The sequence below is a fragment of the Ornithorhynchus anatinus genome, chromosome 17 (genome assembly GCF_004115215.2).
Source record: "Ornithorhynchus anatinus isolate Pmale09 chromosome 17, mOrnAna1.pri.v4, whole genome shotgun sequence".
Lineage (NCBI taxonomy): Eukaryota > Metazoa > Chordata > Mammalia > Monotremata > Ornithorhynchidae > Ornithorhynchus > Ornithorhynchus anatinus.
Window position 1 is genome coordinate 28,814,734 of NC_041744.1, and position 16,589 is coordinate 28,831,322.

At 39.7% G+C, this 16,589-nt stretch overlaps 1 protein-coding gene across 1 annotated transcript in view; it reads right to left on the reverse strand.

Moving 5' to 3' along the window:
• Nucleotides 1-846: 846 nt before the first annotated feature.
• VGLL3 (vestigial like family member 3) overlaps nt 847-16,589 on the reverse strand; it is a 42,446-nt gene continuing 26,703 nt past the window's right edge. Inside the window, exon 4 of the mRNA XM_029082278.2 lies at nt 847-5,082. Within this exon, the coding sequence (XP_028938111.1) occupies nt 5,039-5,082 (44 nt within the window). The 3' untranslated portion in view covers nt 847-5,038. The remainder of the gene's footprint in view (nt 5,083-16,589) is intronic.

Below are 16,589 nucleotides of genomic sequence, written 5' to 3' on the forward strand. Positions count from 1 at the left end.
TTTAATCAATTGTTTACAAGGTCTAAAGCAATGTTTTGAAATTTAGGATGTTACAGGATGGCTATATGTTCCAAAAAAGGAAGCAAGACAATTAAATGGTAGTTGGAAGTCCCCTGAGAAAACACACTTCAGCTATGAAGAATTTTCACCAGATGTCTTGATCTCCACCCTACTTAGGGCCTGTTTTACACAAATCCTGAATAACACTTTGGATTCTGAGGCATGTAAGAATTTCATGTGGAATTGAAATAAGGCCATTGTATTTTTCTTTAAATGGGTTTGCTTGAATCCAATACCTTGTCCTTCAGTTGCCTTAGTCTTAGGCTGAAATGTTGGATTGGAATTGAAAGCAGTTCATTCATGGTAATACTCTACTAATGAACTTTCTCACTGATTTTCCTCCAAACTGCTAACTCTCCAGATTTTTTCTCTTGCTTGTTAATCGTAGAAAATTTCCTTAGAAAGGAGAATAGGTGGGACAAGTGAGATTGGATGTTAAGGAAAGGATTGATGGGAAGATTCAACTTCTCCCATACATCCCAGGCCAGATGCACTTTCCTTCATTTAATCTGATGCAGGAAAGTAAAGGTTTTGCTCTGGGTGAGTTCCTGTGGCCAAAATGAGACGTCAGCAAGAATTAGAAGATGAAAAAAAATATGTATACTTGATAACTTTGGAAGTACCTTCATGGAAAAGTTTGTCACAAGGCCCCGTCTGTTTTGTGGCTAATATACCAATTTCACTCGAGCTTCCAGTATAAACACTTGTTTTATAACCTGTTCCTCACTGAATCATATAAATTCCTTGGCTCTGAAAATTAACCTTATAAAAAAAAAAACAGGATGCTGTAATTTATATAGATGTTTATGAGTTCTTTAGTTGAATAAGAAGGAAACAAGAAAGCATGAGCTAGTTGTCAAAAAGTACAGACAAAACCAAAGCATGACATAAAAATATAGCCATAAAAATTCACATTAAATTATTTATTGAACAATGAAGATGACACTCTTTTAATACAAAGTCCTCCATCATTAAATCCAACTAATCTATCTGGTAGGCATACTGCAGCTTTTAAAAACTGTACACTTTGGGTTTTAGGAGAAGTTTGTTTTATTAAAGAACAGCTTTCCTTCCATATTTAAAAGTAAAGGTTCTGTTTGGCTGTGAGACCAGAGTGATTCAATAATGGTTAGACTTGCAAATATGCTACCTTAAAACTGTAAACATCAGCTAGTACTAGACACTGCTACTGAAGGAACTCCTTAGGGAGTTCTATGGTTGTATTCTAATGCTGTATGTCTAGAGAGAGAATGCTTTTCCCTTTTAAGTATTACCAGTAGGATTTACAATAAAAGGCAATAATACTTTTCCGATAGTTTTATCTCCTGGAATCTCAGGGTTTAATTATGTGAGTTTTTACATATTTGCATATTAACAATGCAAAGACACCTCCCAGCTAAACTGGAGAACTTGTTGCTTTTGTTGAAATATCATTGATTTTGATCCTATGTCTTAAAATCTCTATATAAAACTCATGAAAAACAAGTAAAGTCAAATGTCCTGGAGGTCATTAGCAATTACTGTCTTCTTATTTGCATTCTGAATAGTTGGAGTTAACAAAATCCCCAACTTTCATTTTATATTACTGTACTACACATAATTCTAGACTTAAACAGAACTGCCTATGTTCTTTGACCTGTTCGTGGAATTTTGTGTGCTGGCGACCGGTTCTCCAGGAAGGCCTCATTTGTGGCACTTGGATTGTGGCGTAGGTAGTGGTTTTAAGTACAGTGACATGTAAACTGGTAAAGGCCTTGAGAAAACTATAAGAAAAACATCAGTTTTAGAGTATTACTAGATTATAGACATCCCACACAGAGTTGAGAATTTAGTAAACTTCTTTTTTAAAAAGGTTAAAGGAAAAACCTGAGAAATGTAAAAATAAAAGGTGGTCTTTTAATAGGTTCCTCCAAAATAATGGATGTATTTATCAGTTTAATGAAGTTTAGGTTTCTTTTTTTAAGGTGATTATATCTGAAGGAGAAATCTAGATTCAAGCAAAAGAGAAACATATTTCTAGAGCTGGTTGGGCTGAAATCCATAACAGTACCATTTCCCAAGATTTGAAAATAAGTTAAATGGTATTTTAGGAGCCTTTTTTTTTTGTTACAGAATAAGAGTGACAATATTTCCAAGTTAAACTTTCTGTCAAAATTTGGAACATTTCCCCAAACTTGTGCCTTTTTATAAGGTGTATACATCCATTTTACTCTGTTCAAAAATGGATCCATATATTTCACTGGTTATTAATGGTGGTTGGGTTTCCCTGGTTTTGGAGACCTGTTTTCCTCTCCTCTTCCTGAAAAGGGGATCAAGGGTATTCTCATCAGTACCCTTCTATGACTGAAATGGGTCTAGTAAACTTTCCGTTTCCAATAATAGATGCATAATCAACATCTGCTTCTAATACTTTTCTTTTTTCTGAAGTGGAGTAAATCTGCTGACTTAGTTCATAAAGTGTTATTTTTTTCAAAATGGAGGTCTTTTTTCCACCATATTTTGTTGTTTCCTTCAAGTTTTCAGTAAACTAGCAGACAGCCTCCAGTGCAGTTTTTTCTATCTAAGTGCCAATAGTCTAAAATGTTAGAGAAGATGTAAATGAATAAAAAATGTGATGCTCTAAATCAATTGATGTATTAACTTCTTGAAGTTTACACTATACTTGAAAATACCTGAACTGAAAGTTAACAGTGGGCCCACTGAGATGCCTACAGGTTTACAACCGTCAGATTTTCAATTCTAGCTGCCTAACATTGTCCAGAAATAATGTGTGCATCAAGTGTTTCAGGCCTAACTTTCAAACTATGGAAATTCAGCATTGCTCCCATAGTTGGGAAACTTAGGGAAAACTTCAAGCTTTTTAGGACCTGCATAACTAGTTTCACTGGTTAAACCAGGTCATGGTCAGATTGTGTACAATTTGCAGAATGAAAAAATGCTTACATTTGGCAGTTGTAGATCTTAATGACGGGCCCTATAGGTGGTATAACGAGAGTTATAGGAAGGTGGAAGTCAGAGTCTTGAGGATTGTTAGAGAAAGGATTTAAAGATGGATCTGAAGAGGGTTCCCTAACCTATAGCAATGGAGCGTTTCTGAACAAGATAAAGCTGTGGAAAAACCTGCCTAGCTAAGCTTATTAATGTGAAGTTGAATATACTAAGATATATATATTTATATATATATATATATATACACACATCCATATTAAATTTGCAGAGCGGAATTTTACTGTGTTTTGAATCTCTTAGGAAAACTGAGGAGAAATTCTATTAACCACACTTATAACTTTTGAGGATTTTAAGTTTTACCGTTGCTGGCAGCTACAGAGTGACTCAAAGCACTGAAAGCATCATGAAGCACAGGTATTATTGGCCAGTTATTTTTTTTTCACAATGTAGTACAGCTTAAGCCAAGTGGCTTTCTAAGACCATGTGAGTTTGCTTTCACAAATATCAGTTTTTGAAACTTAAATTGTCCATTTGATTCAAGCCTTGTCATTTGAATCCTCTTATTTTCAGTTGATGAATCATTCCATTTCAAATGAACATTACTCAAACTGAAATATTGTTCTCTCCCAATTTAAATCACACTGTTATATAAGCTCCTTGTGGGCAGGGAACATGTCTGCCAACTCTTTTTTTTTTTGTACTCTCTCAAGCTCATAGTTCAGTGCCCGACACACAGTAAGCACTCAATAAATACCATTGATTGACTGATGTATGGGCCTAACAATCGCTACTAAAAATCTGAAAATACGAGTAAATTCCTAAAGTTACAGAAACACGTGAAATACCATATATTAAATATATTGTTCAACAAAAAGCTCCAGAACACAAAAATATACATGAATATGGGACAACTCTTCAGCTGCCGCCACAGGGATAATAGTCTGGTGACCAATACAGAATTTTGCTTGTTAGATTTGCACATTTGTCTTCCAAATCCCTTCCGGTGTGTGTGTGTGTGTGTGGGGACAAAGATTCTATTGAAAGAGTAATGACATTTCATATTGTCATGACTAGATAATTAGAATGATGGACCGTACTCCTGTTTCTTAGAGGTTTCCAAAGATAGAACGATTTTTCTCCTACTGTACTACATGAACTCTAGGTTCATTTATGCAGTTGGTACAATTACTATCCTGCCAGGCAATTCTTCCTTAGACGGAAGAGAGTTTTTTGGTTTTTTTTTTTTTGCAAAACTGTTCTTATTTGTCCCCAAATAGTCTTTGGAGAACAAACTGTCATTTTTTTGAAAATATTTCTGAACCCTATGTGCATCTGAGTCACGAAAATCATAGTTTACCATTGTTCACTTCACACTGTTACAAAAGGAAAAGAGTTCAGATCAGCTCAGCAATGGTGCTACTGGAAAAAAAAAAGAAACACTTGAGACAATTCCCCTTCCCCGCAAAAAAATATAGACACGTCACATCACAGACATCTATAAGAATGCATTTTATACATTTTTTTTGCCAGTGCGTCTCTGAGAGCAAGTTCTTTAAACAGAACTTAACAATTTTTACAATTTTTTTTAAAAAAATACATCCCTCTGAAACAGCCCATCAATGCTAAACCAACTTTCTGTATTTCTACAAAAATAGAGGCACAAAGAGCTACAAAATGGTATTCCTGAAAGGGTGAACATGGCCGCAGAGGCCTGCCTTTTCCTGACAATTAAGGTGGTTAGTTTAAAAAACAACAACAAGTCAAACAAATGAGAAATAAGCCGAGCAGCTAAAGAAGCAAGAAGGAGCAGGGTTGCCCAGCTGGTGCAGGCTCAAATGAGGAGAGGATGGAAACCGAGGCTTTTTATCAATGTTCCACATCCTGCCAGTGGTTCTGAAGCAGAATCCAAGGAGGGATTTGGGCTCTTCACCTTCTCCTCTCCCTTGCGTCCTTGACCCTGGTGCAAAAAAAGGGGATCATATGTGGCAGTTCTTTCCCAGCTGTGGGGGGTCACACTGTCACTGGTGCCTCAGAACCAAGGGGCTTCCTTGTTCTTGTCCTGGTGCTGTAGACCTGAGAAGTGAGAGAAAAGGGGAGAAGGGGAAACACATCAAAACAGAGTTCCTATTGACACTCAACAGAAATGGAAATCTCAGAGATGAAATTGTGTGGTTTAGGCTTACAAGTCCCTCATGGGAATCTGATGATCACAGGGACTAAAAGAAGTGGGATTGGATGTGATTCCTGTCCAGTTTTCCTTCCCCACAATCAATCAATGGTGTTTATTGAGCACTTACTGTTTGCAGAGCATTGTACTAAGTGCTTGGGAGAGTACAATACAGTTGATTTGGTAGACACAATACCTGCCCACAAAGAGATTCAGTCTAGAGGGGAAAACAGACTTTAAAGTAAATTACAGATAGGGAAAATGGCCGTTAATGGCTGCAGCCCCTGCCCAGTGCACCTCTTGGGAGACTTACTCTGTTTTATGCTCCAAATGGTTGAAGATCCATTTCCCGTTAATGAAGGATTGGTAGGAAAGTGGAAAAATATGCAAAACCCTTTTTCTAGTCTTTAATTGTTTCAAAATTAGGTACTGTAGTGAAGTACAATTAGTAATAGCATTTATTGTGTCTCTTTGGTGTGATGCATTGTACTAGGCACTTGGAAGTACAGAGTAATGAAGTGACACATTCCCTACCCACAACAAGCTTACATTCTAACAGAGGACACAAGCATAAAAGTATTAGAAGTATGCTGAACATAAAGGGAACATATATTCATAAGTGCTGAGGATGGGAAAAATAAGTTCATGAGCAGCATGGCCTGGTGGAATAAGCATGGGCCTGGGAGTCAGAGGACCTAGTTCTAATGTCAACTCCAACAGTTGCCTGCTGTGTGACCTTGGACAAGTGACTTAATTGTATTTATTGAGGGCTTACTCTGTGCAGAACACTATACTTAGTGTTTGGGAGAGTACAATATAACGGAGTTGATAGATCTGTTCTCTGCCTAAAGTGAACTTTCTCAGTTTCCTCACCAGCAAAATGGGGATTCCATACCTGTTGTTCGTCTTATGTAGACTGGGAAATGGATTGGGTACAATTTGATTAATTTTAATCTACCCCAGTACTTAGAATAGGGCTTAATGCATAGTAAGTGCATACCAAATACGAAAATTTTAAGTATTAGGTGAAAGGACAATGGGAGACATTTCAACATGGGAAGAACGTGATATACCTTATAAGGGGAGGGAAGCGATTCCATGCTGGAGAAACAGCATGAACAAGAGCTTGGAGGCTGGAGAGTCAAAACCAAGGAACAGCTAGAAGGTTGCTATGTGGGGAATGAATAAAGTGAGTTGAGAAAAGCAAGAGGAGAGAGAGTAGGTAAGGTGAAACCATATGGGTAAGAGCCTTGAAGTCAGTTGGGAGGAGGTTTTGTTTGCTGCAAAGAGATTCAGGGAGGCAGGGGAGGATTTTGAGCTGAGAAAAATGTAGACTGAGAATAGATTGGATAGGTGAAGCAGCAATCATTTATCAAGCAGCTGGAGGAAGGAGATCAGTGAGAAGGCAAATGCATTAAAATACCTCAAGCAAGACCAGAGATTGTACCAGGTTGATAGCAATTTGGGTGCAAAGATCTGGAAGGTATTGTAGAGAAGAAACTGGCAGTATTTGACAGTGGACAGCATGTGCTAGTTGAAAGCCTAGCAAGAGTCAAGGAAAACACCAAGCTTCTTGACTTTTGGGACAGGAAGGATGGGGGCCTGTTGACTTGGCACTGGAAAGTCAAGGCAAAAGAGTGAGTCTAGGAGGAGAGTTGAAGAGTTCAGCTTTTTGTCCATGTTGAGTTTGAGGACAGGAGGACATCCTATTGGAGTTGTTCTGTACATACAAAAAGATTTAGACCTGCTAATCAGATGAAGGTCAGGACTAGAAAGTGAAGGGAACTTTGGACCCCAGTTATGTTCCCCCTTGAGACATTTTCCACCCCCAGCCTGCAACATTTATAGCATTGTAACTAATCTGGACACTGGAAAAACTCAGTGCATGACTTCATCAACTATGGGACTGTTTTGGTTGGTTAATGCTAACACAACAGTCCTATAAATGTTGCCTTTGTTAAGCACTGAAATATTAGATCAAATTGGATTTCTTGGCAATCATATATATCCACAGAGGTATATTTAAATGAAGGAACAGCTGATCAAAAAGTAAGACTGCGAACAGGATACAGGACCTGATTGCAGGTTGAGGGGACAAGAGGCCTAATCTGACCCAGAGGTAAAATGCTGCTGGCAGCCCTAGTTTCCCTGGCTCTCTTGAAATGGAGGCCGGTTGATAGTGAGTCCGAAGTTTACCTCACTTCCAAGAGATCACGGAATTGTGCCACTCAGGATCACCCAAGAATGCCCTGACCCAGTCCACCTAACTTTGAGCCTGTTTACCCAAGGCTTATGAGACAGGGTACCTTTTGTTTGGGGTATGCCCTGAACTTTGATTCTTTTCAAGGCTATGCATTACTGAGGTAGGAAAGTGCTGTTTTAACTGTAATTCTTCCAAAACCGGCTGTGCCGATTACATGCTTCTTCCCCTATACTTGTCAAAATATTTTATAAAACAAGAGGGAGCCATTACAACCTCAGACACAATTAGAAGTGTAAGGAAGTCATTAAGGTGAATCCCGCAAGCACATTAAGTGGCTGCTGAAAGGGAAAAAGGATAAGAGGTAGGAGGAGAAATGCTGAAGCAGTAAGGACTGAAAGAGAAGCCATCTGTTTATGGTGTCATCTGATTCTTAGTCAAGGTCAGTAGAGAGTCAATCTAGTTCTGACTGTCCAGAAAGACCAGCAATACAGCAAATCACAATTGGTCTCTAACACGCACTTCAATGTGTAAGATAGCAACAAAGCATTTTGTGTAGAAATACAGCCACTGACCAACCTCCCCCTCCCACAAAAGTGTTATCTTAAAAATCCTGGGAGCATCACAACTCTTTGATTTGTTCCCCAGCTCCTTTTTTTGCCAAAGAATGTGCAGTCCTGGTACTAGCCAATTTTGGTGAATTATCTAACCCAAAGCTCTTTTACTGATAAAATGCTTATTGAGCTTATTCTTTTTTTCATTACTCAAACACCACTGAACACAAATGGATTGATAAATCCTTGTAAAGACAATTCAGAAGTTCAGTGATGCTATTATTTTTTAGTGAGTTTTGAGGGGTTTTTTTTTCAGTTAACAAGGGCAAAATATAGGGACACAATGTGTATAGTCAATCAGTGCTATTTATCGAGCGTTTATTGTGTGCAGAGAACTGTGCTAAGCCCTTGGGAGAGTAGAATACACCATTTAGCAGGCAGGTTCCCTGCACACGATGAGTTTACAGTCTAGAAACTACTGAGTTTATAGTCTAGAGAAGGACAGAAATATTATTCAGTCTGTAATGCCCAGCCACCTCTGTGTAGACAGATGGATTGTGTCTTCTTTGCCTATTCTGGATCATGATTTCCCAAACCACTTTAACAATCACCTTGTCTCTTTAAATGTTCATCCTTCCTATCTCCCCGTGACTATGCCAACTCACAATCTGAATCTGGCTTTTCAAGGTGTATATTGAGAGCTTTCTATTGAAATGTGTTTTTTTAATGTAAAATGGAACTTGTCACAGCTATCCTTTATGTTTACCTAGGAGACTGCCACTCTGCCTCTCTGTATTTCCATTCAGGAAAGTGTGGTGAAAACTAGAGACATAACTTGATTTCTTACCGTTTGGGGCATCTTTGGGGCCTAAAACTGGAGGATACGAGCTGGTGGGGAATGGAGGAGGTTGAGAATATGCTGCTGTTGCTATTTTGGATATGAAGAAGAAAACTGAACTGTAAGAGTGCCTGATCCACTGAGACTGAGCTTGCCAGGAAAGCAGAAGGATCGACAGTCTTTGAAAATTTAAATGTTGCCCAGTCTGGAGCATTTTAGGTCTCAATTTTGGGAAAAAAACACAAAACTACAGTCAGGATTATCCAGACTGATTATCTCATCTACTAAGTCTTTGCTTCTCTTTGATAGTAAATGGCCTAACTTAGACCTATGCTGACCATTTACATCACCTAAATTGTCAACCAGGCAATGCAGAACAGCACTAGCCTTGCTAATGAAAGTGTTAGCCACTGTAATCCAGACCTAACGGGCAAAAAACAAACAAAAAACAATAATCTAAGCAACTTGAAACTACACAACACTGTTTTTAGGCACAAGATGTGCTATAATTATAGTATAAAAGCTAGCATGGAGGAAAGTGTTATGATTAATGCTATGCCCTCTGATTAATCATAATATGCTTAATACTATGTCTTCCACATCTTATTCTCTATTCTGAAAGCGGATATTGACCTGGCATTGTGCAAGACTCGATCAGCCACTGAACCCAGAACTTGGATTTAATAATAATAATAATGTTGGTATTTGTTAAGCACTTACTATGTGCAGAGCACTGTTCTAAGCGCTGGGGGAGACACGGGGGAATCAGGTTCTCCCACATGGGGGCTCACAGTCTTAATCCCCATTTTACAGATGAGGTAACTGAGGCCCAGATTTCACATAACATGGCTATAGGGGAAAACTGTGCATATCCAAGGAGGCTGTGCTGTAGTCTCCTCTCCATCTCAACCCCAGAATCTGGAGTCCCTAAAGTGGCTGTGGTAAGTAGAGAGCAAGAGAAGGGCAGCTAGACTGACAAGCCCAAACCTGTCTCTACTGGCCAACTTGAACCACCACCTCATCATGGCTCACCAGAAAGCCTTCACAGATGCTATGGCAAAGTGTTGCTGGTCAATATTCAACCTGAACTTCAAGAATTTCAGGCTCCTTGGAACAAATCCTGAGCCCTTCATGAAGTTGACTAAAAGGAAAAAGTCATCTCAAATAAAGCTGCACATACTGTACCCTTGCTGTCCCTGACCTGAGACCCAAGGATGTCTATTCAGGAGAGATCACTATCATCATCCTCTTTGATATTTCTTGTACTTTTATAATGATAATGTTGGTATTTAAGCGCTTACTATGTGCCAACCACTGTTATAAGTGCTGAGGTAGATACAAGGTCATCAGGTTGTCCCACATGAGGCTCCCAGTCTTAATCCCCATTTTATAGATGAGGTAACTGAGGCCCAGAGAAGTTAAGTGACTTGCCCAGAGTCACACAGCTAACAAGTGGCAGAGCCGGGATTAGACCCATTAACCTCAGACTCCCAAGCCCATGCTTTTTTCTCTAAGCCACACTGCTTCTCTATTTTTATTGCACGTGTTGGTGGTTAAGTATTTGTAGGTCTCTTCCTGAGTGGGTAATGATAAGTATCCTCACTGAGACTGATCATTTATCAATAGTGGCTGTGAATCACTAGTCCTGAGAATTTTAGATGACTGGCTTATTTGTACGTATGTATCTCCAAGTATCTCCAACACCACAAAAATTAGTTCAGAATGGGAAAATTTGTGCAGTGGGCTATATTCAGATAAGGCAGTGGGACATTTATATAACTTTATAACTCAATAGTCACTTTCTCAGTCAAACCAAAGGTTAGGTTGCTAACATTCCTTTTCTAATGAATGTGCAGTAGAAGCACAGCACCTATATAGGGAGGCAGCATGACATAGTGGATAGAGTCCAGGTCTGGGAGTCCATACCTTCTCATCTCTTCACCCTACCGCTTCCCATTACTCATCTCTTCTTCCCAACCCTCCAGGAAAGTGCTTTGCCCTAGAACTAGAGCAGAACTTGTCCCTCTCCTTGACCCCTCCCAGTCTACTTCAGCCACACTCACTTGATCCCATCCCTGCATTCCTAGAAGAGGGGAGGAAACAGTTGAAGGCAATGGGGAAATACAGGTATCTAGCTTTCAGGGAGGGTATTAGAAACCCAGCCTATGTTATCACAAGACTACACCATTCATTTCAAGAATGGGCATACAACTGCAAGGGAGATTGGGAATTTACAAATCATGGAGATTAATTTCTTGTGGGCACCACTACAATATTATAAGCCCCATGATTGGAATCCTGAAGGTGATGGAAATCATCTTAAAGAGTAAAATCGGGAGCTAGAGATCCAACAGAATTAACCTTTTTATTTCAGTGCTAGAATAATGAATCTCTGGAGAAGGTTGCAAGGAATGGGGGGTGGGGGGAGACACTCAGATGCCCACTATAATTTCTTCTACAGATGTTCTCCTAGGACTGGAGAAGAGAAAGAACAAAAAATTCCTGGATCAACTTGATGTAATTGAAACCACAAGTTATAGTACTCACAGGGGATTCTAACTATCCAGACATCTGTTAGGGAACAAATACAGCCAAACATGCATCTTTAAAGAGGTTTCTAGGTTATACAGAGATTTATGATCCAGAAAATAGATAATCCAACCAGAGGAGGAGTTAATCTGGATGTACTTTTTACCCATAAAAATATGATTAAGAACACAAGAGGAAAATGGTAACTCTGAGCCCAAGAGTATGAATGATCTGAAATGCACAGAATAGATACGTTAACATAAAAACCACAGTAGCACAATCTACTGTGCAAAAAATGTTGCAAAATCAAGAAAATGCATATTAAAAGTGATGTTTGAAAATTAGCCCTGTGAATACCTAGGATCTATGCACATATACAAAGACACTTAAAGATCCATTTTTTTTTTAATGTTAAAGCCCGTGTACTATCAGTGCAAGTGATAGTACCTGCTGCCCAGGGCAACTAAATATTAGTTTGGCCTCTGGAGTATGAGAAAGCATTGACACATCCCATAATCCTGCTGCTTGGAACGTATGAAGTACCGGTATGGAAGCCAGCCCGGGTTCAAGAGCCCAAAGCATAAAAGAAATCAGATTATGTCTAAAGAGAATCAGACAGAGGACTTAAAATGTATTTAGTATGATTTGCATTGACTCTTCATTTTGATTTGCCTTCCATAATAAACAGTGCTTGTGAAGGCACACTGTGCCTGCTACAAAAAGCAACAAGAAAAATGCAGAAGTCAAGAAATGGGTGATGAAGCTGGTAAGTGTGTGGGGAGCCAAAGCAGTATTGGCCCCTTCAGTAGGCTGGATGAGTTTTGCACTATTGGCTAGATTGACAAAAAAAAAAAATCTCCCACTTTGGACATCACCCAAAACACAGCTCCAAAGTGCATTCTGAAAGTGTATCTCTGCTGTAAATCTGCACAATTCTGGAGCACAGAAGGCTCCATGGTTCGTTGACCAAAGCTCGACCAAAAAAGCTCTCAATATTTCAAAGGCACATGAAGAATTTAAAATATATAATGTTTTTCTGTACTCTGGTTGCAATTTAGAAGGAAAAACAACATGAAACTTCAGTAAACTGGTGATGCTACAGCACAGTGGATACTGGACCACAATTTGGTCCCTAATCCATTTAGTTTTTTCAGCATAGACATTCTTTGGAGCAGTTTACCTGCTGAGAATGCTGTTAACTAAGGGCTAACAACATAATTAGGGTTCAAAGACCTGAGAATGTCTTTGAGATAGTCACTCCAAGGTTAAGGAGGTGGCAAGTGCCAAAAATGTACCACACTGCACTTGGAGAGATTACTGATAGATCCCTTGAATATCGAAATCCTACACTTTTAAGGTGAGAGAGATTCTGGGACTGCATTTTTTCTTGATCACTTCTTTCTTTCGATTTGGTTGACATGGGGAGTTTGGGGAGAAATCTCCAAATGGAGGACTAGCCAGAACCTTCCAAAGTGGTCTTAACAGTATTTCACTCTGCATGTGTTATGGGGTTAGAGTTTGCTATGCTCTGCACACATCTGCGTAAGAAAGGGAGAGTTAATTTAAACAGCTACAACTGATGAATGGATTTATGTCAACAGCCAGGCATCAAACTCACCAAACAACTTTCTGCTTTGGCTTAAGGATTGCAAGCAGCTTAATTGCTATATGCTCCATAGAATTTTACCCAGCAGGAATCTAAACAGCTCACCTACTCACCTCCTCCCATACCCTCCCCTCTTCAGAAAAGCATATAATTCAATCAGTGGATTATTTCTGCCTTGAACAAGTCGATGAATAGCAAAGACTATCCAAGAAAAAAATTAAACCTCCTTTTAAAAAGATGGAATTTGTTAATAATAATAATAATATTTGTTAAGCACTTACTATGTGCCAAGCATTGTTCTAAGGCACCAGGTAGATACAAGAGTGTGGCAGGTAGGACACCGTCCCTGTCCCACATGGGGCTTACACTCTTAATCCGCATTTTACAGATAGTTAACTGAGACGAAGAGAAGTTAAGTGACTTGCCCAAGGTCACTCAGCAGACATGTGGCGGAACTGGGATTAGAACCCAGGTTCTTCTTACTCTCAGGCCCGTGCTCTACTCACTAAGCCACATTTCTTTTCATAAGTGTTTATTGTGTGTCCTGCACTGTTGTAAGTGCTGGGGTAGACATTCGCTAATCAGGTTGGACATGGGCCTCACAGTCTTAATCCTCATTTCACAGTTGTCCAGAGAAGTGAAGTGACATGCCCAAGGTCCCAAAGCAGTCAAGTGGCAGAGCTGGGATTAGAACCCAGGTCCTTCTGACTCCCAGGCCTGTGCTATATCTACTAGGCAATGTTAATTCTTTTCTGAACAACTGATTCCTGTGCCGCCTCCCATCTATGGTCAGAAAGCTTTCTATTATATGAAGTGTAAATCCACACAGCAATTTGAATCCATTCGTTCAATCTCTTTCAGTAGCGATGAAAAACATATTCCTGCTGCCCTACCGTAACTGTCCTTTGACCCTTGATCCACTTTTGCAAGGGGAAACAGCAATGATGTTTTGTCAAAAGAACATCTCAACCTAAAGGGTAATTTAGGGGTGACAATTTGGATCAGCTGGGAGCCACTGAATCACTGTAGGATTGCTTCTTCAATAAGGTCTCCAGTTGCTCAGGGAGTCCATCTGATTGACACTATAGCCTGGTCCTGCTGAATGCTAAATGCTCCTTCCGTTCTTCCACTCCCTGAATCCTGGGGGAGGTCTTGAGATTTGCAGGTCTGCAGCAGGGTGCAGCAGTAGGTTGGGGGCTGGCAGGCCCAGGGATGCTGTATTAAGTGTCGATTTCTGGGTGGCCTCTGAAGTAGACGTGGAGAAGTAGAGCTGCACAGGCATTATCTCTGTCTGCCCAGTACTTCCTCAGAAAATATTAATTTGGCCAGAAATGCCCAAGCGCAGTCACAGTAAAAGAAAGGGGGAAAATAATCCATACTTACACTATTTTGTATTATACTCTTCCAAGCACTTAGTAGAGTTCCCTGCACACAGTACCTGCTCAGTAAATACACTTGATTGATTACTGTGGCTTCATCAATAAAGTGGCCTTTTTCAGTCTTCCTTTTTCTCTAGCTAAATATATATGACAGCTATGAATATGATAATATCGGTACTTAAATGACCTGGCTGGACCCCAAAGAATCCTCTTGCTTTATAGGGTGGGTATCTGTGAGCCAAAAGTCGTGGTAGCAGCTTAAGGGCCGGAGGATTGGGGTTTGTTTGGTGCAGTTCCGTAATTCTCAGCTTTCCTGGAAGGAAAACCTAGAAGGCTTCAGTACTTTGCAGGTACTATCAGGAGTCAGAGCCCTCCTATATATATATATGTGTACACACACACACACACACACACATATGGGAGGGCTCTGACTCCTGATAGTATAATATATATACATATATATACACACATATATACATATATATATATATACATATATATATAGCAAGTCACTTAACTTCTCGGTGCTTCAGTTACCTCATCTGTAAAATGGGGATTAAGACTGTGAGCCCCAAGTGGGACAACCTGATTCCCCTGTGTCTACCCCAGTGCTTAGAACAGTGCTCGGCACATAGTAAGCGCTTAACAAATACCAACATTATTATTATTATACTATATACACACATATATATTCATATATATACCTAGATATAGTCACTACTTTGGTCAATTTTTTGGCTTTTGGGATATGTTGCTCTGCTTTACATTGTTTACTGGGGAAATTATTCGGTATTGAGAACTCATTCCCATAACACACTAATTTCATTTGTTGAATTAAGATCGCTATTTAAGGTTTTTAGGAATTAACCCACAAAGTTAATATGGACAAAAGGGAATGTGCATCTTTTAGATAAGTACATTAATGTTCATGTGTATCAGAGCAAGCTTCAATTATTTAGAAAAAAATGCTGATGTGATAATTCCTCAAGGCAGGTATGATGAGACAAGCAGGTCGACCAAGCACTGTTCTAGGGGTCCCAGCAGCAGAATTTATGTGAATTGAATTGGACCAGCAATGGAGGGCAAATAGATGACCCCAACTGCCTCAGAAAGTGTTGGGGAGGCATTCTTCCATCTCTCACTTCAGTAATTGCTTAATAAGCACTACTACTACTTCAACCATTCTAGTCAGTGTCCAACAGTTTGCTTGGATTTGTGCATATCTGAAGAAGCCCTACAATCTTTCTTAGCATCTTAGACCTTTCCATTATCCTTTTGAGCATCTAATTGCTTCTCTTACTACTGGACATTTTGGGATATCACAGCATGGTGTAGTGATAATAATAATAATGTTGGTATTTGTTAAGCACTTACTATGGGCTGAGCCCTGTTCTAAGCACTGGGGTAGACAGAGGGGAATCAGGTTGTCCCACGTGGGGCTCACAGTCTTAATCCCCATTTTACAGATGAGGTCACTGAGGCACCGAGAAGTTAAGTGACGTGCCCACAGTCACACAGCTGACAAGTGGCCGAGCCGGGATTTGAACCCATGACCTCTGACTCCAAAGCCCGTGCTCTTTCCACTGAGCCACGCTGCTTCTCTAGTGGATAGAACATGGTTCTGGAAGTAAGAAGGTCATGGGTTCTAATCCCAACTCTGCCACTTGTCTGTTGTGTGACCTTGGGCAAGTCACTTAACTCCTCTGTGCCTTAGTTACCTCATCTGCAAAATGGGGATTTAGACTGTGAGCCCTACATGGAACACAGACTGTGTCCAACACGATTTGCTTGTTTCCACCCCAGAGCTTAGTACAGTGTCTGGCACATAGTAAGTGCTATTATTATTATCTCAGAGCAGCAATCAGTGATATTTATTGAACATTTACTGTGCAGAACAGTGTACTAAATGTTTGGGGAAAGTACAATACAAAAGAGTTGGTAGACATGATCCCAGTCCATATGGAGCCTACAGTCCACAGGGGAGCTTAAAGTCAATATCTGTGAGAACAAGTTAGTTGATTGCATTCTTAGCAGCACCTAATTGCTTCTCCTACTATTTGGTCTATCCTGCTATCTTCACTCCATAGCAGACATATTTTCTGTTCTGTCTTTGATGGGCTAACCCCCCACAGTGGATAATGGATTGGGAATAGAAGCCAGATGAAGAATGCAGAAATATCTTCAAATTTTAGGCTGTTGATTAATGACTGTTATTGGCAGAAGTTCCAGATCAGATTTTTTTAAAAAAGATTTATCTAACTATCCTTTTCAGAGATCCTCTTAATCACTGCAAGCTTCTTCTCTGGA